General features: G+C 36.3%; 1 protein-coding gene across 6 annotated transcripts in view; it reads right to left on the reverse strand.

Annotated features, from left to right (window-relative positions):
• Nucleotides 1–25,338, reverse strand: part of ADGRG6 (adhesion G protein-coupled receptor G6) — a 135,240-nt gene extending 109,902 nt beyond the window's left edge. For 4 of the 6 annotated variants that reach the window (XM_050787337.1, XM_050787340.1, XM_050787336.1 and 1 more), the window contains exons 1-2: nucleotides 24,856–25,338; nucleotides 17,348–17,448 (exon numbers count right to left, since the gene is read on the reverse strand). In XM_050787337.1, coding sequence (XP_050643294.1) covers nucleotides 17,348–17,448; nucleotides 24,856–24,857 — 103 coding nt within the window. In that variant the 5' untranslated portion in view covers nucleotides 24,858–25,338. Of the gene's footprint in view, nucleotides 1–17,347; nucleotides 17,449–24,449; nucleotides 24,601–24,855 lie in introns of those variants that run through there. The other 2 variants (XM_050787341.1, XM_050787338.1) reach the window with 2 other exon arrangements.
• Between the last annotated feature and the right edge of the window lie 2,145 nt (nucleotides 25,339–27,483).

The raw sequence follows: 27,483 nt of genomic DNA on the forward strand, positions 1-27,483 counted from the left end.
ACACCACCTCTACAAAATACACAAAAATTAGCTGGGCACAGAGATGTGTGCCTATAATCCCAGCTACTCAGGAGGCTGAGGGTGTGAGGAGGGCTTAAGCCCAGTGGGCAGAGGTTGCAGTGAGCTGAAATCATGCCACTGCATTTCAGCCTGGATAACATAGCAAGACCTTGTCTCAAAAAACCAAAACAAAACAAAACAAAAGGATAAGCACGTAAGGAGGTGTAAACCTCCATAGCCTTTGCTTGATATTGGTGGGTCCTTTGGAGGTTTACCTCGAACATAATGGAAAAAACTATGACTAAGGACTAAGAGTCTGAAGAACTGCATTCTGTTTTGTTTTGTTTTCTGTTTTCCTTTGGGCTGGCACTTAAGCATTCCTAACTTTTGTCTCCTTATCGGTAACACAGGAAAAATAATTCTTTTGCCTTTTGAGAAATTGTAAGAATCTAATGAAGTAACTGAAAAAAAATTATACACAAAGAAATAATATGCAAAATAACGTAACATTATTGAGATTTTGATCAAATTTGATTTAATCTCAAAATGTAGGATTGTTTTCTTTCAAGAAAATTAAGCGTTAACACTAGTTTATGATTACTGATCATTACAATGAGTCATGGAGGCATATTTTAACTCAAAAGATTTGAAAAAATGTAGAGGAGTAAATGGAAGGAAATTCAGTGAAAAAAACTGATAAAGAGCTTACCCTTTATAGAAATAACTGAATTCCCAAATAGGATGAATAAAGATTGGTTACATAATACTCCTGCAGAGAAAGGGAAATGGAATGATGATGGGTAAGAAGTCAACAGGTGCAGGCAGAAGAGTTCTGGTGCTACACAATTGTGGAAATGAAAATACACATTTCCTATAAATATCTAGTAGCTTATCCTCCAACTGAATTGAATAACAGCCTCAGAGGTTTACTCTGTGTCTATGTTAATTAAGATCTGTCTCTTGCTACAGCTGATTTTCACACTGTGTTCTGAAACATTTCCTAATATAAACGGTGAACTCCATGTGTTAAATTTGAATGAGAGGATTTTCCATTTTACACAGAAAGTTGCTGTTATGGTACTTCCAGTTCCTCCTAGTCCCCAAAGACTTATTTTTTTTAATGAATTCCTCTTTTTATCTTGTTGCCTATCATTAAGTTAAATCTATGGTTCATTTGCCTCATTCTTTATTTTATGAGGCTTTAAAAATTGAAATATTTTTAGAAAAGTCATATTACCCCATTGACAACTGCATTACGTTTAAAAACAACTTAATTAATAAAGCATACATACCAAACAAAGTACTGGAGTAAGATGGGATAATAGTCTTGTATAATCAGACCAAGATGATAAATTATCTTGGGTACTTTCACAATACCCATGGTTTGGTACTAAATCATTAAATAATGTACTAAACTTTTTCTGGATGTCATCAGTTTCTGAAAGAATGATCTGCGTCAATTAATCTAAAAAGGATTCTTAAAGAGAAAAGATTTTCAAATAAAAAGCAAATGTATGCAAATATAAATCCCACAAGTCTACACAAAGGGTTCATAGCCAACTAATCACTCATGCCCCTACACACACATATACACACCCTTAACCTTCACTTAACATGACTGCATGACTCTTTCCACAGATGCTTCTGTGATCTCCTCAGCCATGATTTATCTGTCTCCACCTAATAACGGAGTTTTGATAACAGATGATCTCAGTCTCATAGAATGAGTTTGTTCTCACACTTGTAATTTAAAAGAACAGTGAATAGTCAAGGGGTAGATAAGAACAAAACTCTGTTCTGTACAGGGAGTTGGTATTCAGTGTGACACTCATATTGAACTATATTCAAGACCAAAAACAGAAACAAAAAAAAGTCAAGCGGATCTGAAAACTCATGATCACACTGTATATTGTAAATAATTAGGTCCAACGAGATATGCCAATTATCTTTCTAAAGTTCTAGTTAATTTTTTGTTACCATTTCTTTTTGTATGGGAGTTTTGAAAATTCACAATTTTGCAGAAAGGAAAGGGAAACACAACTGGAAATCACTTATTAAGAAAAATCTCTTTTTTTTTTTTTTTTTTTTTTGCTGGGAGGACATGCAGAGAAACAATAAAGTTTTGGATTTGTTTTGATGTATCCCACTTTAAATCTGTGTACATGAATTATTCTAGAAACAACCTGTTTAAAATCAAGTAGAATTATTTTGAAGACATATTTTGAAAAAAATAAAACTATTATTAACTCTCTTATCCCTATGTTAATATCTGCATACTATCTACTAGTTTTTTATATGCATGCATATTTTGCATAGTATTTAGTATTAATATTTTATTATGCTAAACTTATGTGTATTTCTACATTATAATTATAGTCATTTTGCCATAATTCATAAAATTATTCTGTATTATTGAGATTTTAGGGTTTTTGTTTTTTTCTACCTTAATTTTAAATGAATATCTTCATGTGTCAAGCATTTGCTACTAAATTATATTCTTAGGTAAACTTCTTAGTAATTAATCAAAAGTACATTACCTTCTTGGATGATTACAGCAGGGACTATTTTTAAAAATTAAACACCTACATTTAATTTTAGTATAATAAATCCACTAATTATAAGATAACTCCTTTTTTAAAAAAGTCTACAAATATTCACTTAAATGAGAAGCATATCAGATAAATTAGTAAAAGTCTGAAACTATATCATGTTTCTAAATAATTCATTGAATACAGCTATGGTTACAGGTATTTTGATTTTAAAGAACAGGGCATAGATACAATAAATGTAGAAATATTTGGTCTTCCAAATGTCAAAAATCCAAAACATACAATTCATTATGTTGCAAAAAATAAACTCCAAATTGGTTGTCTGGATTTTAGAATTCTTTTTCCCATGGAAATAACATTATCAAATTCAGTTAAAATCCCAGGCCAACTTATAACATAGCTAAAACAAAATTAATCCTAAATCCAGTTAATACCGTGGCGCCTCAGCCCAAGATTCTGCTAAGCTACAAGCCTCGTGGGAGATGTAAAGAATAGGAAGGTGGAGCTGGGTGGAAGCTCTAGCACTTCTCTCCTATGGGAACCACGAGGAAGGTGATTACAGTGGAGGGCTATGCGGGAGCACAAATCTACCACAGGGATTATTGGGTCAAGAAAAGACAGGAAGAAGTAAACTTCATGGTCTTTTAGACATATTGTCTATAAGTCCAAAGTTCTTATGTTACCAACTGCTTGGGAAGGTTTTCTTAATTCCTGTACTTTTTAGGTAAACAGCAAGAGACAAAATGACTGGAATGCAGAATGAGCTACGAGTATTTCTAGCGCTGTAAATAATCCAAGTAAATATGCTCCCAATGTAACTAAAATGCATGGTTGTGCCTCGTTCTGTTTGTTTACAACAGAGTTTCTCTGCCCTTCACATCAAACTGTAGAGTGGACGTACTGCCTTAATTACAAATGTCTTCCTTCAAATAATGGGCTTTACTTCATTCCTATTGCAGTACCTATACTCTCTTAGTTTTGTGCAGAATACAAAAATAAAGAAGAAATACTCCCTACCTGTAGGCACTAATAACGGAAAAATAGAAACATATTAATAATCATAAAATACAATATGGCAACAAGACATAGAATAAGTATGAATGGTTACAGAATTCCAAATGAGAGATGGAGGAAACTTGGAGATTTAGAAAATACTTTGCTGCTCCATTTCCACCATTAAAATGCTATCCAACAGGTGGTCACCTGGGTATACACACACATGATAATGAAGACCACAAAACTACCTATCTTTCTATCCTTATTTTAAATGCTGCCTACATGAAGAGGCATTTGAGACAAGTCATGAGATGGCAAAGCACTTTATTAGGTAGCAATGAAGGAGAATGGAGATTTGTGTTGAATAAATGGTGTGGAGGCAGGGAAGTTTGTGGAATGTCAGAGGAAAGAATGTTTTCAGCTTGTTTATTTCTTAGATTACGTGTAAGGAAGTAGTGGAAATAGTTTAGAAAATATTGGTTGAGGATACATGGTGAAGGAACTTCAATGCCAATCAACAAAGGCAATGCTGACATCAGCAACTGAAAGCTCTCCTAAGTCCCTGTGCAAATTACACTTAAAGAAATGTTTATAGGAAAGTGATTTATTGCTAGATTGCAGAGGAAGACAGAAGGCAACAAAATCAGTTTTTCTGTTTTACAGAAGCTGAGGCAAGAGGCAATAAGGTCTGCATTAGAATAAAGGACATTAAAAAAAATACAGTTAGACAAGAGATGCTCTCATATTTAGCAATGAATTAGATCTCAAAGAAGTCTGGAGGAAGACAAGTAGTGATATTAACACCCTGAAGACAGGAAAAAGCAGTTAGGTTGAAGAAGATCTCAGATCGCTACATAGAGGTCCATGAGAAGCTCTCATAATCAGCCAACAATAAAAAATATAAAAGACAAAATATGGTACACCTGTATAGGGCTGCTCCATTATACAGCCATGTACCACATAACAACATTTCAGTCAACGACAGACCATATATATGATGGTGGGCCCATAATATTATAATTCTGCATTTTTATTGCACCTTTCCCAGGCACATTCAGATACACAAATACTATTATGTTACAATTCCCTACAGTATTCAGTACCTGTTAAACAGGTTTATAGCCTAGAAGCAACAGGCTATACCATCTGTGTAGGAGGCCATAACATTTAGGTCTGTGTAAGTACACTCTATGATGTTTGCACAGTGATGAAATCACCTAATGATGCTTTCTCAGAACATACCTTTGTCGCTAAGCAATGCATAACTAATCTTATGAGACCACTGTCATATATGAGGACTGTCATCGACCTCAATTGTTTTGTGGCACAGGTCTGTGTAACTGTTAACGCAGGTCCTGCATAGCAAAATATCTGCTAAATCGGCTCTAATTTAAACGTATAAACTAAGGAATGAGAACAGATTTTAAGACATAAAGATTGAGCCTCACCTTTCTGTAATGCGTACTGAAGTTCAAAATTATACCACTTTTCACCCTTTGGATTTACTGAATTATATATCATACTTCTTCAAATTATCCCATCTAATAAGGATATATTCTCACTTTCATGAGATGTGTTTGTATAACCCACAAGTCATCTGGGATCTTAATATTAACAGTTGATGATTATGGGTCCTATTATTTTGCTTCCATCAATAGCCCCATTCTCATTACACTCTTCACAGGGAAAAAAAAATGACATTTATCCAAGGGTACAGATATAGCAGGTGCTTCTTCAGAAATGAGACTGTCTTGACTGATGCTTTCAACTCACTACTCACTCATGTAACCTCTCAAGACAGTAACCAGGGCAGAACAAATAACCCCCTCAGAGGCCATTCACCAGGTGCTGAGCTACTCTAGGTCAGTATTTTCAAGTGTTTGATTAAAATGTACTTTCTGGTTCATGCTTTATATTTGCTGAGAAATGAAATTTATAAAGATTTGTGGAGTTTTCACCAAGAGCAGGCATTTGTGAAAAGAGGACAAATCACTAAAAGTTGTGTTTTAGAAAGCTGGCACTTAATTCTCGATACTGATAGTAAAATCTTGATAGTTTTGGGGACAGTGGAATTATGTTAATTCTGTCCTAAAACTATTGCCTGTATATTTTAATTGGATGAGACTGTTCTAATGGAGGTATAATTTACGTAGAAAAAAAATGCACAGATTTAACTAAGCTGTTCAATGAGTTTTGATAAACATATACCCCTGTATACGTTTGTATACGTTTGTATACATTGAATTGAAAGCAATTCAATTCATTGCTACACAATTACTACATTTGCTACAACTACTACATTGCTACAATTACTGTGTAATTATATTCAAATCAAAATATGAAACATTTCCATCAACACAGAGAATCTTACCATATCTCCTTCCAGTCTGTTGCTCCCTAGAGGCCACCAGTGTTCTGGTTTTTATCATTATAGCTTAGTTGTGCCTATTCCATAATTCCACATAAACAAAATCATAGAGTACGTACTCTATGTCCCTCTTTGTTCAGCATGTTTTAGAGATCCCTATTAATATTTTTGCATACATCAGTAGTTCATTCTTTTTTTGCTGAGTAATATTCTATATTAAGAATATACCAAAATCTGTTTATGTATTTACATGTTGATAGACATTTGGATTTTTCTTTTCCACTTTATGGCTATTATGAATAATAGTGTTATAAAATTCCTGTATAAAATTCCTGTTATAAAATATCCTGTGGATATTTTCATTTCTTTTGGATAAATATCCAATAATACAATTATTAAATCATAGTATATATATGTGTGTGTGTGTGTATATATATATATGCATGCTTATTTTTGGAAACATAAGGATATAATGAAAAAGGAAATATGTGAATCTTAAAAGCATAGAGATTGCTATCTTGCCATTTTTTTAATTTAGTTCAGACTATTGTTTGAAAAACACTACTCAGTTTTATGCCCTGCTTTTCTCAATTACATTTTTATCTTTATCCCATTTCACTAAACATTTCAAAAAATTAAGTTATGGTTATGCAGATCTTTCATAATGTAAATATTCCATAATTATCTAATTCTTTCTTGGTGGATATTTGTCTTTAATATTTAATTATTATAACTATTTTTGTGATGAGAATCTATATGTGTTGTTACACATAGGCACCTACTGGTCAAATGGTTTAAAAAGTGTGATAGATACAGAATTTATCAGCCTTTGGAAATGTCTTACTGCTCTAATATATATTTATAGAAAGGGATGACTACAAAATAAGAAATTAATTCACAGGATCATTTTTCAACTTCACGGTATATTTCAAATAAAGCTGTACCACACAGCTGTGAATACAGTGTACTCACACTGCACTTGCGTTGAATATGCAAGTACTGAAGCTAATTTTTGATCAAGTTATATCTGGGCTATGAAACCAGAAAAATGGAAATCAACCATCCAATTTAATGTCTGTTAACCATCCTCTGCCTGATTTTGCTATTAATAGAAACACAAGCTAAAAGTTCAGGCATGCAGTTTTCACCATGTGTACTAACTGTATCTTCCTACTACAGCTCACAAGGAACAAAGCCTCACTACACATTGAAAGGTATCTCTGACTGTAAAGGAACATCTTGCAAAATTTCACTTCAGAGTCAGCATTTTAATTCATGTTACTGATTAAGTTACTCAGAGTCAAGTTAGCAGTGCTATTGATAGCAAAAGCAACTATTTTCACTCCCATCATTAGTTGCATCAAAAAGGGCTTTAATGCTTGGTGTGTGCTGTTCAAGTTTAAATCAAATCCAACATAAATTTGTAATGTATTTTCTCAAAGACACATTTTTCTCTCAAATAATACTTTATTTTTAACCTGAAATAACCCACAATATATTTTCTGATTTTATTTCTAAGATTACTAAAAATTAAAATACTTCTAAGGTACCATGTGGAAAGTACTACTGATGCTTCTAAGGCATAGTCTTAAAAAGTAAGACTGTAGTCTTACTTTTAAAATATGAAAAGCTCTCCTTTAAGTATGGGGAAAACAAAATTACATATGTTCATTTTTATTATTAGATTTCAAACCTACTTTTTTTACTTCCACATAAACAAACTGGTTTAGTTTATGTATTCTGCCCTAAAAGGTAAAATATACTTTTAACCTATTTTAACAAAGTCTAACGAACTATATCTTTTTCTGACCAAAAAAAAAAATAAGTTGTTACTTACAGCACTAAATGTTTATATTTGATACAAAATCTCTACTTCCCACAGATGGGAGTTTTAAACTTAAATTAGCCCAAAGTTCCCAATTCAAGATGCTTTCAAACATAATTATGATAAAGATAAAGGCTGTGGTAAAGTAATGTCAGGCACACATAGTGGACAGAGAATAAAGATAAGTCTTTCTCTCTGTTTCACTTGAACCAACCGCTTTAAAGAAATATCCTAATAACTATCTTATGGAAAAATTTAAGTTATGATGGGAAAATTGAAACGTATTCAAAAGGAAGAAATAGGAATGGGAAATGAACTAGGCAGATCAGGTGGAAAATCTGTTTTAAATGACAAAAAGTCATATTAGTTGCTCAGAAGTCAGAGGCACCTAAAGGAACAATTTGAAGAATATGAAAAGCTTCATGTAAAAAAGATGGGCTCTCAAAAGTTGAATGTCATTAGACTAAATTTTAAATCATTAGTCATCTCATTCTGTCATACAATTTCACCCTAAGCCAGACTTACTATGAAAAAGGAAATTTTTGTCCAATTTACTTTGGACCCAGGGAGTTTACTTAGGAGCTCTTACAATATACCCAGTGGAGATGAAAGCCTCAAAGGCAATAGCTATGAAGACAAAGAAGGTATTTCTGATCTAGATTCACCAACCCTCGGTCACAACTAAATATGCATTTGAGCAAGAAGCAGAAGGCATCCAGGGTGCCTGAAGTGCTATTACCATTTCCAGGTTTTCAACATGTGTGTCAGGGCTGTTCACCAATGAGGAAACTAAGGCTGCCATTTCTAAGGCACAACAGTATGACTGAGAAAAATCATAAAACTGCAGATTCAACAAACAAAAAACAATTTTTTCATTGAGTACCCTAACTACCACCCTAGGGAAGCTCTCAACCTCTGTGCCCTTCAGCATTCATCTTCATCTGCAAATGCACAAATTTTACTTACAGAACTGTAGCTAGTGGGGACATGTCTATCTCCCCTGCTGGGCTGGAAGTCCTCATTCAGCTTTGTCAGCATCGGCCCTCACTTGACATCCTCGTCTGGTCTCCCACTTCCCCATCTAGCCTCATTCCCTATCTTCTTCTGCAGAGACCCTTTATTCCAGTAATGAGAAATATGTGTGCTTCTACAAAGTCATTTATAATGCATCTGTGCATTTGTCCTTGTCCCTGTTCCTTTCTCTGCCTAGATCCCCCTTCTCCATTTTCAGACCCATTCTCCATCTTCTCCCTTTCTGTTGTTATCAGAAGATACAGTTTTAACATTATCTATCCATGAGAACTTTTCTGAGACCTCTTCTGTTATCTCTTGATATTATGCCTATAATTCTACTAAATCGCACATCACACTGCATCCTATTTTTTTCTCACGTTAGTCTCCCCAATAACACTAAAACTCTTTAACATTAAAGGCAATGATTTCGCTTTGCATAACTAGGACTTTGAAATGAGCCTGATATACATATGTACATATATGTGTGTATATATATACACACACACCCCCAAATACACACACACTGCTCATATATAGTACTATGACATAGCCTTTAGTGTTTAAATGAGTCTAAGAACAGCAATATTAACTCTATGTTCTCTGTAACTTCTTTACTATAATGCTCTCACAAATGTTGAACATACTTTAATAACGGTGGAGAAATGAGGGGACTCTAATTAAGAATACCTAACTCTCTGATAAGTTAGACACAACCTGCTAAGGGAAATCCAAGCTCTGGCAAGAGAGCTTGGAAAGCAATTCAATTTATTTGCTACACATTTACTGAATCCATCTTCCATGGTGTCACAATCAGTAGTATCATGTTTGCAAGTAGACACTACCTTAAATATCAGAAATGGCTTAAAATTCGAAGAGAACTTTCTTCCAAAAGGTCAATAAAAGAGGCAGACCTCTCTAACTCATGTGTGTGGGACATGGAAGCCAGTCAGATGATGAGAAGTAATAACAGTCCTAACCAAACACCAACTAAAGCATCAAGGATGCTTACCAAACTGGAAGGAAAACGTCCTGTGTCAACTTAGCAAAGTCTCTGAGAAAAACCACAAACCCTATTGTTGGTGAAACATTAGGTTATCAGCAGTATTGAAACAAAAATGTTTGTGGTCTTGAGCTGCCTACAAGTAATAGATTTTGAGGTTACCATTCTAAAGAGAGATGAGATTTGCAGTCCAAATAAAATACTAATATTGACCTCTGATGAGCCAACCAGGAGACAACTGGTGTACACAATCTGATTAGGAGAATTCTGGAAAAGGTGCAAGGCTACATTTCCACAACCTCAGTGCATACTTGGAGCTCATTTTCTCTAAATTTAAAAACAAAGTGAGGTAAATTATCTCTAAAAGTCTAGCTTTTCCTCCTCATAGCACTGTTACTGCAGCCACTGAAATCACTGTGATCAGAAACTCTGCCTTAAAACTCTATTCAATAAGGCCAGTGATACAGCTAAACTATTCCTTATACTCATAGGGGACAGTATCAATTGTACATAATGTCATATTTCTGGACATGTATTTAAGGCGTAAAACAAATAAATGAAGGACAGAAGAAAGGAACTGTGAATGTGTATAAAAGCAATGATTAATATTGCCAGAGTATTCTTTTCTCCAGATCTATATTTTACTTCAATAATACTGTTTAATAAAGTTTTGGCCAGGTAAGGATTCTTCTAAAAAGATCCTTCTCTTTGCAAAATTATAGGCATTTTCTCATTCTTGTAGTTTTGACCAAACCAATAATAGTGACTAGTATAATTCTGCAGTTATTATAAGAAAGATCCTGATTTTTAAATGGGTTGACACAATCCATCTTCTGAGCTCTAGTACAAAAACGTTTTCTCTTTTATCTAAACTAGCAGCACCAAACTTGGAGGAGAATGTAGTAGAGGAAGGCATCTTTTTTGACTCATAATAATTTATTGCAGAAAATTATGTAATTGTTTTACAAAAGCATATCATTTCTAAACCACAAGTTTAAGATGAAACTAGTTTAGGAATGACTAAAAACCAAGATACGCTGACACGAAATACCTAATAATTCAAACCATTTTCCGGAGAAAAATCTCATTCAAAAGATTACTAATATATTTAATGATTTTAAGAAATCAAGATAATAGTCTTAACTGTAGAAATATGATTGCCACATATTCCCCACTGGGATACTCTATTCCTCTCTGAGAGTTTTTTTCTGTAGGAGATGGTTAAGAAGGTTAACCTGAACTGGTGATAGCCACTATCCATGTGCTGCCCAAGAACCTTGCTTGCTTTATTTATTTATTCATTTATTTATTTATTGACATAGTTGCCCAGGGCATGATCTCGGCTCACTGCAACCTCCGCCTCCCAGATTCAAGTGATTCTCCTGCTTCAGCCTCCCGAGTAGCTGGGATTACAGGTGCACACCACCACACCAGGCTAATTTTCATGTTTTTAGTAGAGTCGAGGTTTCACTATGTTGGCCAGGCTGGTTTTGAACTTCTGACCTCATGATCCGCCGACTGCCTCAGCCTCCCAAAGGAACCCTGCTTTCTTTTCAGGTGTTTAATTATCTTAGTTCAATGGAGGGGAAAGGATGTTTATGTGACTTGATCCTCATTGTGGGATTAATACATTTTTCTCATCTAACCTCAAAACCTTCTTCCCCATGCTGCCCCACCCTATAAAGTATTTTTGCTCATTATATTTGGAATATATTGGGGTTTGTCTGTGGTTCTCCTCCATTCTGGTTTTTTTTTTTTCCATCTTCTTTACTTACTGAATACTATGATATTGCAAGTACGAACAATGCCAAAGAAGAAAGAATAGTCAGAACAGTGCCAAAAAGCACATATTCTACTTGCTGAAAATAAAAAGAAAACTCCTTAGAGAATTAAAAAGAATTTAAAAGTGGTAGACAATTTTGTGCCTGCCAAAGTCTCAGAGTTTGTATGTCCCTATTAAAGTCTAGAGCTCCCCAGGTTTATCTTGTCCAAGAAAGTTACCCGCCCAAACTCTAGGTCTAGTTCATTATTAAAAGTACCTGCTAAAATTGGAAGCACACAGAAGAAACTTTACAGGTAAAACAATTACAACTATGTGCACAGAACAAAACAGACTGTATAACACACACCACACACATACACACACACACACACACACACACACACACACACTCCATGACTGGACTATAGGCTAATGAGGTCTTCAAGGTTTCTGGTACAAATTCCTCAATCCTGAGATTCCTTCGTGTCCTGATTACTAATGATAGGGGAATCTGAAGGACAGCTAGGTTTATCTTTGGACAATTAATTACTAAGAGCGTCATTTGGTTCTTACAGCATTAACACACTGGTCCTAGTTCCTCTTTGAGATACGTAGAAGTCTGTTATAGCTTCCAGATGACCAGTCTCCAGATATCTAAAGGCTGGTATCTTATTCCTACTGACTTTATTAAAGTAAATGTGCCATTTCTCTACATCCATTTTTAATGCAATAATGCAAAAAAATTTGTACTTAAAAAGCAAACAAATTGATACATGAAAGCAAGAATATTGTTGCTGACACAAAGGGAGTCCACAGTCCCAGCCCACCTCTAAAGAGGTTTCACTCACTCAGTATTGACAGGGACTGCTCCAAAAATTCCTCAGATAGCTTGAGACTCATCAGTACGCTGGTATGCCTGGTCTAAATATTCTCTGTTCACCAACCCTCTCTACATTATGACAACCATGCCTGGAAATAAGCATGATCTGACCAATAAAAAGTAGGACTCTTGACATTCCCTCTTCCTAATATCATTTAAGTGGCATCAGTTTCATTAGTGGTCCCATCACACTGCAGGGTCACTTGAAATTGTCACTGTGGTGACAAGGCAGGTCATTCCCATTCTATGTTTATGTAATTGGCTTTATGACCCCTCAATGTATGATTTCCTATCTAACAACATCGAATTCAGGCCATCCAAAGGTGTATGAAGAAAATTATCTAGAAAGTTGCCTTAAGGAAATATCTGTATAAAACTTTTTAGACTTTATTTATTCACTCACATTGACTCTAATCTGAGGTCTGAAATGGAAAAACAATCTTTTAGCTGAAAGCTTCAGACAGTAATTTGGAGCATTTTTGATTCTGAGTGAAACACACATACACACATTTATCATTATATGCAAAATGGTCTGTACAATTAGAGCCTTATTTTTGACCTTTAAGATACACTTAGTAATTACTTAGTAATTTTCAACAGACAATACTAAATTTTTTTTAAAAAACATGCACATTCATAAAAGGATTATTTTTCTAGACATTTGAAAGTCCTTTGACCAAACTTTGGTTTAACTCTTAAATATAGACTGCAATATAATTGATACTAAATAATAATTGTTCATTTATGATCATAAGAAAAATTAACACATAAACAAAAAAGCACAAGATTCTTTTTACACAATCACCTGCCTTCCAGAACTATGTTGTGCCCTGGGCTAGAACATACACAATTCAGGCCAGATTTTACTTTCAGAAACATTTCCCCTTGCAGCTGTTGATGTCTCATAGATATCAGAATAACACTGTGCTCTGAAATAATCTGCTGATATCATTGATTTTCAGGAGAGAAGGGAGGCTCCTCCCACACTGCTCATGACTAAGACGATCTGTGTGGAAACAGGTTCCTGGTTGCTTCGAAATGTATTGGCTCTTAGCTGTTTCCCACTCTACTTGAATCCATAACCCTCTGTCTGCTTGAAATATCATCATTTATCTTCAGAGTCATGGAGTGTTAGGTCACAAAAAACAAGTTATTATCTGAAACTCCTTTTAGAGATTCCTATTACGTGAAGAAAGAGCCAGAGAAACAGTTAAGTAACTAACAAAATTTAAATATTCATACACTTCTACGCCTCTCTGATCATTTTTATGTGGCTTTAAAAAAAAAAAAGAAATTCATCATTTTTTTTCAGATTACTAAATACCTGATCATTGTAAGAATGCAAAAAAATTCAGAGGTGTACGAAGTTCCATCGTCATCTCTCCTGTTTCTCCAAACTGTGCCTCTGAGATAACCCATTTTTGAAGCCTGATGAGTATCATTCCATGTTTTGTTAACATGTTTACAAAGTCTTATATAAACATAGATACATAATACATCCAGGTTTGTAATGCAAGCTATTACAAATCTAAAATAATTTTATATTGTTCTATAACATAAACTTCTGGGCTCAAGCCATCTTCCCACTTCTGCCTCCTTAAGTACTAGGATTACAGGTGTGAGCCACAGTGCCTGATTATAATCTGCTTTTAAACTTAACATTATTATCATGAATAGCCTTCCAAGCCAATAGGCAGTTTGACCACATTGTTTTGAGGCACTGCACAGTATTTGACGGAACAAATGTAAAATAATGCACATAAACATCCCCCTTTCGGTGAACAATGTCTTTTCCGGTTTGCTATTACAATGCTAGTTAACATAGTGATACAGATTTCTCTATCTATTTATGTTTTTTATTTTATAGGGTATATGCCTACATGTGAGAGTGATATACCAATGTACACATTCTTAATTTTTTTATGTGTTACCTAATTACTCTCCCAAAAGAGTCAACAGTGTCAGTGTACACTCTTTTCCCAACAATTTTGATTATATGGGATGTTGTCAGCTTTTCTAAATGGTGTCAAGATAGTGGGTAAAAATAAATCGTATTTTATTGTTTTAAGGCATACTTCTATGGCACGAGTGTAAATATTCTAAATTGTTATTTTATTGTAGTTCTTATTAAAGGTTATAATCATCACTTGTCAAGACACAGTGAGCTATTTTTCCACACTACTTTTGAAAATCCAGAAATGCACAAAATTCACATATTTCTTTTTTAAGTGTCCCATGAAATACAAATCTTAACTTACCTACTAGCAAACTTAATACTGCAATTCTATTATAAGAATTAAACTATGGGTGTTATTGGAATCAAACCATAAGATTCTAATTTTAATCATCTGATCTAAGTGTCAATCGTAACAACCAAAAGAGATCTGCCAATCTCCTAACCTAGCTATCACAGTCAAATTAACAAAAAATTAACAAACAAGACAACAACCAAAATCTATGCAGATTATCACTAAGAATAATATATGATCCAGTGGAGCTCCTTTGAATTGAGGGATAGGGAAGGATTATGTGAGGTGGTAATAATTAAACTGAGATTTGAGTGTCAAAAAGAACAAGGTGAGGGAGAAGAGGAGACTAGGAAGGCATAGACAAGGAATAGAAAGGCCAGTGTGTCTACAAAATAGAGTGGTAGAGAATAGGAGGATAGAAGGAGGAATTTTAAAGATTAAAAGAGAAGTAGATTTGAGGATAGGAGATAGGAACTAGGGGTCCTGTTTGCACATTTGAAGTTTAAGGCCTATTATAAATCCAAGGGTAGATGAGGATCAGCACCTCAAGAGATGGCTCTAGGGGCCAGGAAGGGGCCAGGATGGACAATACAGATTTACAGACGCTGGCGTCAAGATGCCACTTAAAGCCACTTGAGATCATCTAGGGGTTATCCAAAGAAGCAAAAATTAGTCAACGAAGGTGTAAACAAGGATATAACATCAGTTGAGCACTAGTCTTCAAAAACATAGCAGTATTACACTTTGATTTATGCAAAAAAAGATTTTAAATATCAGATATATCCAAAGTTGTAATATGCATTATTTTAAATGGCTTGAGAATTCATTATAAGGCACCATGCTCAGTCATCTTATGATGCAAAAATTTTCTATTAAAATGCCAATAATAACTTCTAAAGAGTGTTTGTGAATTCAGACACTTACGAGGTGGCAGCATTTTAAGTGAGTCATTATTAGAGGATACAGGTATTAACACAAAATGTTCTGGCCTCAAAAGTGAACACAGAAAACTATCTGTCACAAAACCTTATCTGATACACAAAAAAAGTTTAATAATGCAGGAAATAACAAATAAATAAGAAAAGCTTGTGTGAGAGAGTAACTTAACAAGTGTAAGTACTTTGATTCTGGTGACCTTGGGAATGAGTGTCTCCTTAAATTTTGTACCCAGGTGATTCTCCTCCCTCAGCCTGGTCCCAGACAAGTTGATTCCCTTTCTTTACCCTAAAGAGACATGCTTCATTTATTCAAATGATTAAAATTCAAGAATGTGTATATATTAATTAAAATGTTGACATCTAAAAGTACAAATTGGAGGTGCTATGGTCTCAAGAAGCCTTAAAATTATACAAATACATGACCTAACAAAAATGAAAGTAAACAGACTTCAACTAATCATGTTAATCTCATAATTTATCTCATATCATGTAATTTATTCTTAATCACTTTTGAAAGTAGTTCAACACTGTACATCATAACATCTAATATATCTTTAATTTTTCAATCTGTTTACAAGTGTGTTTCCTCTAATAATGACGGTAATAAGGAAAAGGATGGCTTTACAATAAAATTCTAACCAATACACACAAAATTCACCGAAAGATCTGTTCTGTTTTGAAGCCATTAAGTAAGTGCCAGGAATTTTCCAAGTAAGTAACTGAAACTCTTAAAACACTTGGAGGCTTGGAAAAAAAAGTTTTCACATCTCAATACAAGTTTAATTTGTTGATCCATGAATAAGCAATTTTAGCAGATAATCTATTTCCATAATGTTTAAAATGTATTATTTATGATAATATAGATACATTATAAATATGAAATTAATAAATCTTGATTAAATTCCAAGTAAATACATAAGACTTCAACAATTATGATTTTCTTAATTGACATTTTAGCTTTATTCTAAAGGAAAACATAATAAGCCTAATACATACACCAGGAGAATACAAAGAGTAAAATAGAATGGACTTAAATAAATTTGCTCAGTTCAGTGACGAAACCAGAAAATGAAGAAACAGTTTACTTTTAAACATCATTCACATTCCTCAGCTTCTAATTGGCTTATTCATAAAATGTGCTGTTTACAGAAAATTTAGTTTTTTCAGCAGTCAACAAGATCTTATTTCAAAGTTCAAAAAAACGTAATTAGAAAAAATAGACACTTTAATTCCAAAAATGCTGTAATTAAAATTAACTTTTTCATATCAAGTAAATTAAACTGCATAGTCTAAAAACTTAAGTTCCAATTCCTAATTCATATTGCAACATGCTAATAAAATGAGGATGAATGAAACTAGCAAAGTCTGTACTTTCCATAAATAACTATATGAAAACTTGAAAAGAGAAGTACAGTATATTTACTCAACAGTAGAAGAAACAGCTAGCACTTTTTAAATGCCATTTATGTAGTTATCTCATCACTCAATACGGGCTAAGTAAATAAATAAAAGACAGCAAAGATTAAAGAAATAAACTCATTAGAAAATAAAACAATGATCAAAGAAATAGTATTCACACAAATTTCAAAGAGGATAGACAAATCATAAACAGAAAAAAAAACTGCCCTATAAGGATAGAAACAGAAAAAAAAAAAAAAAAAGAAAGGCAGTAAGTAAAGGTAAGGCAATGTAAATAAGTAGCATGCTTATGCTGCAGACAATGTCATCATGATTAAACTCGAGGTGTGAAAGAGAAAGAGTCTTACCTGAGTGAGGAACACACATGATATATAAAGCAAATAAGCACAGGAGAGGACTGGGCTTCCATTTCCAATGGCAGCTCCACATTCGATCTGAGCGAAACATCCTGCAAAGAAAGAAAATGGCAATTAGGACATTCAACATTCAGTAAAGCATTATGACAAATAAAGTAAAAGTATAGGTTTCCAGTAGGGACTAGAAAATAAACTTTTTTCAGCCTTGCTTCCAAATAGTGGAGCAACTTAAAAGATGACGACGACCTAATGATTTCCTTCAAGCTAATTAGCAAAAGAAAATAAATCCATGCATTTTATTTGCCACATGGCAGCACTTTCCTTATCAAAATATACATAATAGGTGATTTCCGCATAAGGATGGGTAGTCAGACAATTCAAAAAAATTACTTATTAAAAAATAAAGCAATTTTAGTTTCAGCCTCAGCAGACTCATGTTCATCTGGGTAGAAGAAGGATGTTTCTATCAACCTTCCTTATAATCTCCCAGAAATTTAGACTGTAAGGATGTGTATTCCTTAATGTCTGCTGCTTTACAAATGGAAATATTTAACATAAAATCAAATTGCCCAAGCTCTGTTCTATCCCCTAAAGTGATACATTGAAGCATTAATATTCCAAAAAAGGTACAGTCTTTATATATAAAATAGCTATCAATGTTTTTAAATGGCTATTAAACACCAGGTATTATAGAAAGTAGTAAATGACATTAGATGGAGAGGTGATGCTTTGAAAACTCAACAATCCTTCTGCACGACAGACTCATTTAATTCTGAAAATTATATTTAATAATGATTTAGAAAGGAACATTCACATTATATTGTCTCAAAAAAATGTTATAATACAGTTCATTGAATCAGCACCATCAAAAAAAAGGCAAACCAGCAAAGAAGGAAGAAATTAAAAATGTTAGTCATCAAAAGGGACCATAAGCGGACTGGCGAGCAGAAGCGTTGGGAGGCAGAAAGGTAAGCAAGCAGTAGTTAGAAATCTCCAGGAGACCTGAAAATCCCCTCAGGGAGAGTTACTTTGCCTATAAGTAATAACTGAGACTCATTTTATCGAGGAGCAACTAATAAGATACTTTAGGGTTACAGTAATATCTACCCTAAAGCCTAAAGTTTGCTTACCTGGGTGAAATGTGTAATACTAAACAGACGAGCAGAAAGAGAAATACTCAAATGAGCAAAATTAGACATGGAAGGACTCCTGCACTTGCCTCAAGCCTGCATTTTTAATCTTTAAGAGGCCATCTCCATCTCATAGCCAAGAGAACAAGCTTAGAGTGAGACAGATCTGGTTTGCTACTTATGAACTATGCTGTAACCCTTGGGAAATTGCTTGATGCCTTGTGCCTCCTATTTCTCACCTGTAAAATAAGGAACAGCAATAAACCTAGTCCACAGTGTTGCTGAGATGATTACATAAGACGACGCCTTGCAAGCACAGTTCATGACACTCAGCAAGTACTCAATAAATATTAGCTATTATTATTATTACTATCATTCCAGACATTCTCATTCAAGTGGTGTTATTCTGTCCATAGTGAAATCAAAGGAAAAGACTAAATCAAGAGTAAACAAGATTAATCTCATATGCCAACACCAATCAATTCACTTTATGGTCACTTCTGAGATCACCTGGGGGCCAAAATGAAATTGGTTATTCATGTCTGCTAATGAATACAGAAATGTTAAGTAGTGTCTGAAACTCATGCCACGTTTTATTATTCACCAAACTAGAAGTTCTAGAACCATGCAGCTCTCCTGATGGAAATTCTAAACTAGGAAAATTTGAAACTAGGAAAAGATTAAGATTTGAAGAGTATCTGTTGTTTGCAAGTATGTTTTCAAATCCATTCATCCAAAATATCTGAGATTAAAAGAAGTACTGCTAATAAGACGTATATTTTAGTAAGTAAGAAATTAGTAATTATAATAATGGATGTGGACTCTCGAACAGCACCAACTTACCTCCTGGTGCCTCTATAAATTGTGTGGTTTGTAGAGCAAGTACTTAAACCCTTAGTCTTTTCTTCTGTAAATAGGATATTACCCACCAAAAAGAACTTGAAATAACAGTACAGGGTAATCTGTAAGGGCTTTTAAAACAGTAGGTGACAAACTTCCGTCCCATAGAAAGTTCACTTATTTGGAAGAATAGGCCTGTTTCCTACTGATGCTGGATGAATGAGTATGCTTTTAAAACAAAAGCACAATTACATATTCAAAGAAATTTAGAGCTAGAAGGACCAATGCTGAAGTCTAATTGAATCTTCTCATTTCACAAAAAAAAGGAAACTTGGGTCCAGAAAAATAAAGAGACAGACCAGTCAAACCTGGCTGTCACCCTTACCGATATTAACAGAAGGATGTATCAGCTCAAAAGAATTCCCAGCTTCTTACACTTTTTGATATATGACAATTATCTTTTATCAACATGTGAATAATGGCTCTTAGATTCATATAATCTCTAAATAATACTCATAGACTCCTGCTCATTAGTTTCGCCATAAAACACTATTTATGCGCTCAGGCAACTTCTTCGCTATAAACGGTTTCAGCATTTAGGGATTCCATATTCAATTCTGAGGCTGTCTTATCAAAGCTGCCTGCAATCCCATCAGTTGCAAATGATGACCACGGCTTAAGGCATTCCATGTGTCCAGATCCTATCACTTCGACAGAAAAGAAACCCAACAAGGCAAGCACTTGTAACTAAACAAACCATAGGACAGGCCAACTTTCAACCACTTTACAGTTTACTGAAGAAGATAAACAAATAAATTAAGAATAGAACACAGGAAGGAAAGTACTATGTGTTTTCTCAGGGGATCACTTAGCAAAGATACACCCCTGAGATTTAAATAACTATCTCCCAAGAATGGAAAATCCTGAACAGGGTTACTAAGGTTCTAAATAGGAACTACGAGGAAAAAAAAAAACACACACACACACACACAAGTACACTCTTATATCATTTTGATTGTGGTCTTAAAGTTCTATTGAAGACAGCAGGAACATTTTTTAAGTAAAAGACAGTCATAGACTCCTATATCTGGAAGGAATCTAAAGATTATGCAAAAAAATCTATCATCTTACAGGTGAAAAACTAAGATACTAAACTACTTGCCCAAGATCATATGATCAGTGGTGTCAGAGCCAAAACATCATTTTTGTCACTTGGCTTCCAACCTAGGGTCCTTTTTGAGAACCACGCTACCTCTGTTGCAAACTTGTTCCCCTTTTCAATCTACGTAAGCTACAAAATACAATTTGCTTGAGTCCTGTTTCAGGAAGCTTTAGAATGTAACCCTTCTACAGAATTGCTTTAAATGTGGATATGATTCCTTGTACGCATTATTTTATCCAAATGGATCACCGAAATAATCTTAAAAACCTACCATTTTCCATCTCTCTACTCCTACTGGTTTCCCCAAAAGTCACAATTTAAAGAGAAATTAGTGAAGAAATTGTGATATTAGTGGAGAAATTGATATGACACTAATGCAACCAATAACAGCAACTGTCAGAATTAACTGCTTTCGTCATATCCCATCCCTGTTTCTATGGCAAATCTTTTCATAAAAGGGACTGGGGAGTGGCAGAGAAAATACCTTAATTCTTCCAGAGTGAAAAGAACAGTAATTTGGTTTATTCAAGTCTGCTCATAATCGTATTTCTTTTTTTGGTTAAAGATCATGTTCCTGAGCCAAAGCAATGTATTTTTTTTTTAAGTGCTATTCTATTAACTCGATTTAAGTCCCTTTATTAAGTTGGGTGTACCTCCACTTCAAAAAGGCTGATTTATTCTTCAACCCTGCACAAATCTTAAACTTTATTTGAACAGTAACATGTATAACTGGCTTATACCAGAGGTGAGAGTAAAACTCAGCCTTAAGAATTACACACATAGGCACACAAGAAAAAGAGAAGTAAATTGTATCAATATACTGGTTTTAACATTGTACTATAGGTTTTCCAAATGCTACCACTGGGGGAACTGGGTCAAAGGTATACTGGATCTCCATACTTTTTGGCAACTATATTTGAAGTTAGAAATACCTTTAAAATTTCAATTGAAAAATTAAACTCTTAAGCCCTTATGTATACAACTTGTTCTCAGATGGTTCAGAAAAAAATTGTGTGTGTGTGTGTGTGTGTGTGTACAGGAGGGGCTGGTGCGGAGGCAGGTAAGGAGGAACAGGAATGATTAAACAAATGGGGCCAATAATTAGAATAGGTAATTGTGGGTGAAAGGTATAGAGGTGTGTTCTTTCTTCGCATTATTTTTATTTTTGAAAACTTCCTGTAGATTTAAAATGATTTCTACAAGAGTTAAATACATACACATTTACATTGAAACATATCACTGTTTTCATGTCACGGCTCTCTCTTCACTATTGAGTATTATTGCTTTAATCATTGTCACTTTGATAGAAGAAGTTGTGTCTCATTTGAATTTCCTTTGTTTGGATTGTCATGTTCAAGTCATTTGTATAGTTTTCTATTACAAATATAAATATTTTCCTCATTGATTTGTGATTTTTTGACCACTCTTATTTTAAATACGTTAAACTTTTGTCATATTTGCTCTGCTTTAAATAAATTAATCTTGAACCTTTTTTTAAGGCATTCCAGATAATTCCATTTCAAGTAATGCTTATAAAGGAAAGTAAGATGACACTCACGTAGCCACATATTTTTATCAATATATCCTTTATACAGTACCACCCCAGTCAACTATATTGCTTCTTAACATCATCCAATGTAGATAATAATCTCATCCAATTAGAAATGAAAATTGAAAGATAACAGTTTTTGCCCATGCATACCACAAACATTGAACAAAGTGTTTTCTATTTAGTCTAAATTCTAAATAGACTGTAGAAACTTTTAATCATCCCATCAGAAATGTAAACTCTGTAAGATATATAGGCCGTTAGAAAAATGGTCACATTTTAAAAAGCGGTCATTAGTTTATTTTTAATATGTAAACTAATTCTCTTTCAAATCATTATTTCCAGACATCAGAGTCATGTGTCCAGTTAGGCTACAAAACTACAGGCTTCTAATATTTCCCATAAATCAAGAGACAATAGCCTTATTCACCATTCATATTGAAAAAGCACAATGTCATGTAATTTATATAAGCCATAAATGGAACAGTAGCTTCATGCAGCTTGAGACGAATTAACGCAAGTCTTGCTACATCTACTAAATTTCTTAGGGTATGAAAAATATGCAGTCACTACAACTCCCAAATATATTCGTAAAGTCTATAATTTCAGAACTTGACTATAACAATATACAAATACACTTTCTCCACAAGGAGGAGGCATAAAACACACATAAGTAGTTTCTGTACTTGAATCTATTAAAATTTAAAGCATAATATAGCTTATGTTCCCCATTTTAACATTTTTCAACAAGATAATAAGAATATTAATCTTGGAAAGATTGGTAATTCTTTCCATATATTCTAACAAACCAATACCTAAAAAGAATCAGACCATCCTAAACCACTCCATATGAATCGTAAACAGCAAAATGGAAAAAAACATACTTACCATCTGGTAAAAAATGGAAACTTTCAGTCAAAATAGCTCAATAAAGAATCTCAAATCCAGGTATCAAGCCCTATTTTCTACATGATTTCATATTCACGCTTTTACCCTATAATGACCCTGGAGGAACTGGGTCAAAGGTATACTGGATCTCCGTACTTTTTGGCAACTATATTTGAAGTTAGAAACACTTTTAAAATTTCAATTGAAAAATTAAACTCTTAAGCCCTTATGTATACAACTTGTACTCAAATGGTTCAGAAAAAAATTGTGTGTGTGTTTGTGTGTGTACAGGAGGGGCTGGTGGGGAGGCAGGCAAGGAGGAACGGGAATGATTAAACAAATGGGGCCAATAATGACATGATTTTTTAATCACGAAGAATTCAAGTGGACTATATAACTTAATTTCATGATCAGGAAATTTTTACATAACCTGTTGATAAGCTTAACATCTTTTATTTTAAAAATAGGTATTTATACTTTTATGTGTAATATGCTTTTTTTCTCATAAGATCTAAATACTTAGGAAAGCTGAAAAAACCTGGGCAAATACCTGATGTTAAAATCCCAGGTATATTTTCAAGAAAAACTGAAGCTGAAAACAAGCTCATATTACTTCAAAATGTGTAGCCTGTATATGAGAACAAGTCTTATATGAAAATGCTGGCTGTATCCCAAAATAATTTTTTTCAAGTTATACCTTGCCGATTCCACCGGCATAAAGGAAACTTTAAAACTCCCAGGTGTGGAATTATTTCACATGCTGTTTTAGTAAAAATAAGTGGTTCATTTCTGATTACATCTCACAGTACTAGGAACAGAGTTACAGAGTGCTACACTTGTGGGCACTATCCTTTCTCCTATTTTAAAAATGTGTGTTTGGGGAGTGGGGAAGTAGGGAATGGAAAGTGCAGGAAAGTCTGGAAAAACAGGACCTAGGGGGCAGGTCTTTCCCTATGTACTGAACTGAAAGAGTAAATTCACGTAGGATCCAGGAGTTGGGGGAAGGAGGGTTAACTACCAAGTTCTAGAAATTGTTGTACGTGAGTTAGTGGAAGGTGATAAAACGTCTGTCACGGTGTCCGCCCAAGATTAAGTAAAACACCAGAAGGAAAATTACCTATTACAAGAAAAAGAAACTTCTTGTTTGGACACAAATATAAGCTTGGCCCTTTTGAGTACAATCTTCCTTTTCCCATTCTGGAAGGCCAGACGGTGCGTGGCGACCCTTTCATGGGGTCGCTCTGAGCCACCTCACCATTAGGATGACAATTTTATGGAAGCAAAATCTTTCAAGTTTCTGTTTCAATGCCCCAATTCTCCCCGCCCCCATAAGTCTATGGAAGTCCCCTCAGATCCTATCATGTAACGTGGCATAACCCTTAATTACTTCTTAATCTCCAAAGCACACTGAAAACATTTTCTGCGCACCTTAAAAAAAATTCAAACACCCCAAAGATCCAAGAATAACTTCTACAGTCAATGGTGACAATGTGTAAAGTCAACATTCTCTCGGCATACCAGTACCTTCCAAGACCCCAGGTGTTGATCCCGGAGAGCGCCTTCTTGGCAGGGCCAGGCCCCTGGACCGGAGGAGCGGTGCCTGTTACTCCTTGTTTAATTTGAATTGAAAACACGTTTTCCCCATTCTTGAAGCCCTGCCCTTTTTTATTAGGCTTTACACCGCCCAAATGTGAGGTTTACCTCGCTGGGAGGGGGAAGCCACACACACGTGTCACAACTCCACTTGGCAATAGTCCTACTCCTCAGTGCCTCGAGGGACAAACTGAAGACAAACCAGTTTATTCCCTCCGTGCAGCTGAAGTCCTTACAAAATCATTTCTCTTGCGGATGGGGTGGTCGGGGAGGGGGCGTCAGAGGGTGAACACAGATAAAAGAGTGAAGGAATTCCGAGCTGAAAGGTGGGACTTACATGTTGACATTACTGCGTCGAGGTCCCCTTCGGCCGCAAGATCATCCTCCACCACTTTCCCGGCTCTGCTGCAGCTGCTCCACCCAGGGGGAACCCAGGGGCCCCAGTCGTGCGTTGCGGCGGGACCCTCCTTTACGCTGTTTCTGCAGAGTTCATGGGCTTTCCCGACGGCGTAAGGTGAACCCTGGGCGCGGCGGCGTTCAGCGCAGGGCCTGCGGGCGAGAAAGCAGGCTGGCGGCAGGTTCCTCCTGGCAGGGAAGTTGGCAGGGTGAGGACTAGAAGCTGAGGAAGTCGGGTGTGCGTGGCGCTGGTGCTGAGGAGACCCGGCCGGGCAGGGTGCGTGGGCAGAGGGGTGCGCGTCGCAGGTCCTCGCCCCTGCTGGCGGGAGGCGGGACTCGGCCACCACCCTGGGGACTTGGGTCCCCCTCGTGGGCGCAGGCTACTCTCCCCCGGCCCGTGCGCTCCGCCCGCGCTTCCGGCGCAGCGGCGTGACCGGAGCCGGGGCTCAGGTGCGGCGGCGCCGGCTGCGTGGACTTCTGAACGGACTCCGGCGGCGCAGGTCTGGGCGCTCTGCGGCTAGGGCTGTCCCGGAGGCGCAGCTGCCCCACCCAGGATCCTGGACCTCAGGGCCGAAAGGGAGAAGTCGCCCCGCGGGGCGGGACAGGCGCTCTCGGAGCGAGCGGCGATGGGAGAGTGGCGGCGGGTAGGCGTGGGGTGGGCGATGGGCGCAGAGCCGGGCTGAGCGGGGAGGGGACAGGGCGGACCTGGAGGTCGCCAGAATGCTGGGAGCGCTGAACCGGGGCGACCCTCAACGAGAGAAAGGAGAAGCTGGGAAGGCAGGCGCTCCTGTGGCATCTCCCCAGCGTTTGCAGCCCACCCGAGTCCCCGCGCGGGTCTCCCCGCCACGCTCCCGGGTCGTTGCTTTGCTTAACTTTTCTGCCACTTTACTTTTCTGTCTTCTCTCACTGTTTCGCTTGCTCGAAAAAATGAAGGGATGTTAACAGGGGGCTGGGAAGATGGTCACATAACATTTTATTGAGAGGGATTGATTTTCCAATGTAAATCTAGCTGCTCTTTGGGGAAGGTTAGCTTCCTGCTCTCCAATGCTCCTGTAAAGTAGCTGCCTGGCAAAGGATCTGGACACACCTCCTTGGGAATGAGAAGAGAGAAGGGCTTACACTTGGAAAAAGGTTTTCTTCCCATTGTGTACTGCCAGAGTTAGTCCACAAAATGCTAGAGGCAAACCTTCCGGTGCCAGGACTGTATGCACATCCAGAACCCTAACAGCCCAGCTTGCACGGGGTACACACTGGCAGATGCACAGGCCACGCACAGAAGTGCCCTAACAATTATTTAACGCTGATTAGCTTGTGATAGAGAACTGTTGGTGGGTGCGGGGGTGGGGAAGAGGTAAAGCAGGACTTACTCACAGTTACAGGCAGAAAGGAAGCTGGGACGCTGCCACCAATTCCAGAGGCCTGAACATCTAGGGTGTGTTCTACTTGTCATTTTTATCAGTATTCATTTTGATGAATAAACAGTATGATTAATAGAGACATTGAGTTGTAGCATTTAAGGGAAGTTAAGTTCTTCTGCCCAACTCTCTCACATTAACAGATAGGGAAATAAGACTGACAAGATCTGAGGTCTGTGCACACCAGCTAGAGGTGACCAGGGGCTAAGATCAGGTTCCCAGACTCCCCTTTTGAGTCAGTCTCTATTAAATGATATAGTCCCAAAGAAATTTAAGTGCCACTCATGGAATTTTTTAAAAGCAACATGTATTTCACAGTTTTGTGGGTCAAGAACGTGGATGTGCCTTAGCTCAATGTCTCTCAGGAGGCTACAATTAGAGTGGTGACTAAGGCTGTGGTCCGATCTGAAGGCTTGACAGGGGAAAGATCTACTTCCAAGTTCACATATGTATTTATTCCAGTCATAGAATTTTAAAGCTAGAAGAAACCTGGAAATATAAGAGCAAATAAATATAAATAACTGCCAGGCATGGTGGCTCATGCCTGTAATCCCAGCACTTTGGGAAGCTGAGGTGGATCAGTTGAGGTCAGGAGTTTAAGACCAGTTTGGCCAACATGGTGCAACCTCACCTCTACTGGGAAAAAAAAAAAAAAAAAAAAAAAGCCATGGTGGCACACACCTGTAATCCCAGCTACTTTTGCTGAGGCAGGAGAATCACTTGAGCCTGGAAGGTGGAGGTTGCAGTGAGCTGAGGTTGCACCACTGAACTCCAGCCTGGGCAAAAGAGCTAGACTCTGTCTCAAAAAAAGAAAAGAAATATAAATAACTGCATTATTCAGTGTTCTCCAGAAGAACAGAGCCAGTTAGATGTGTGTATGTACATAGATTGATATATTTTAGTTTTAAGGTATTGTGGAGGTACAAGTGCAAAATTTACAGTCAGGCAGCCTGGAGATTCAGGGAAGAGTTATAGTCCAAATCCAAATGCAGTCTGGCAGAATTCCTTCTTGCTTAGGGTAGATCAGTCTTTGGTCTGTTAAGGCCTTCAACCACTTGGATGAGGCTTACCTACGGAAAGGAGGATAATCTTCTTTGTACATAGTCCCCCGATTTTTTTTAATAGTTTTTATTCTGATTTTCTTTTTGACATTT

Source organism: Macaca thibetana, chromosome 4 (genome assembly GCF_024542745.1).
Source record: "Macaca thibetana thibetana isolate TM-01 chromosome 4, ASM2454274v1, whole genome shotgun sequence".
In the NCBI taxonomy this organism is placed as follows: domain Eukaryota; kingdom Metazoa; phylum Chordata; class Mammalia; order Primates; family Cercopithecidae; genus Macaca; species Macaca thibetana.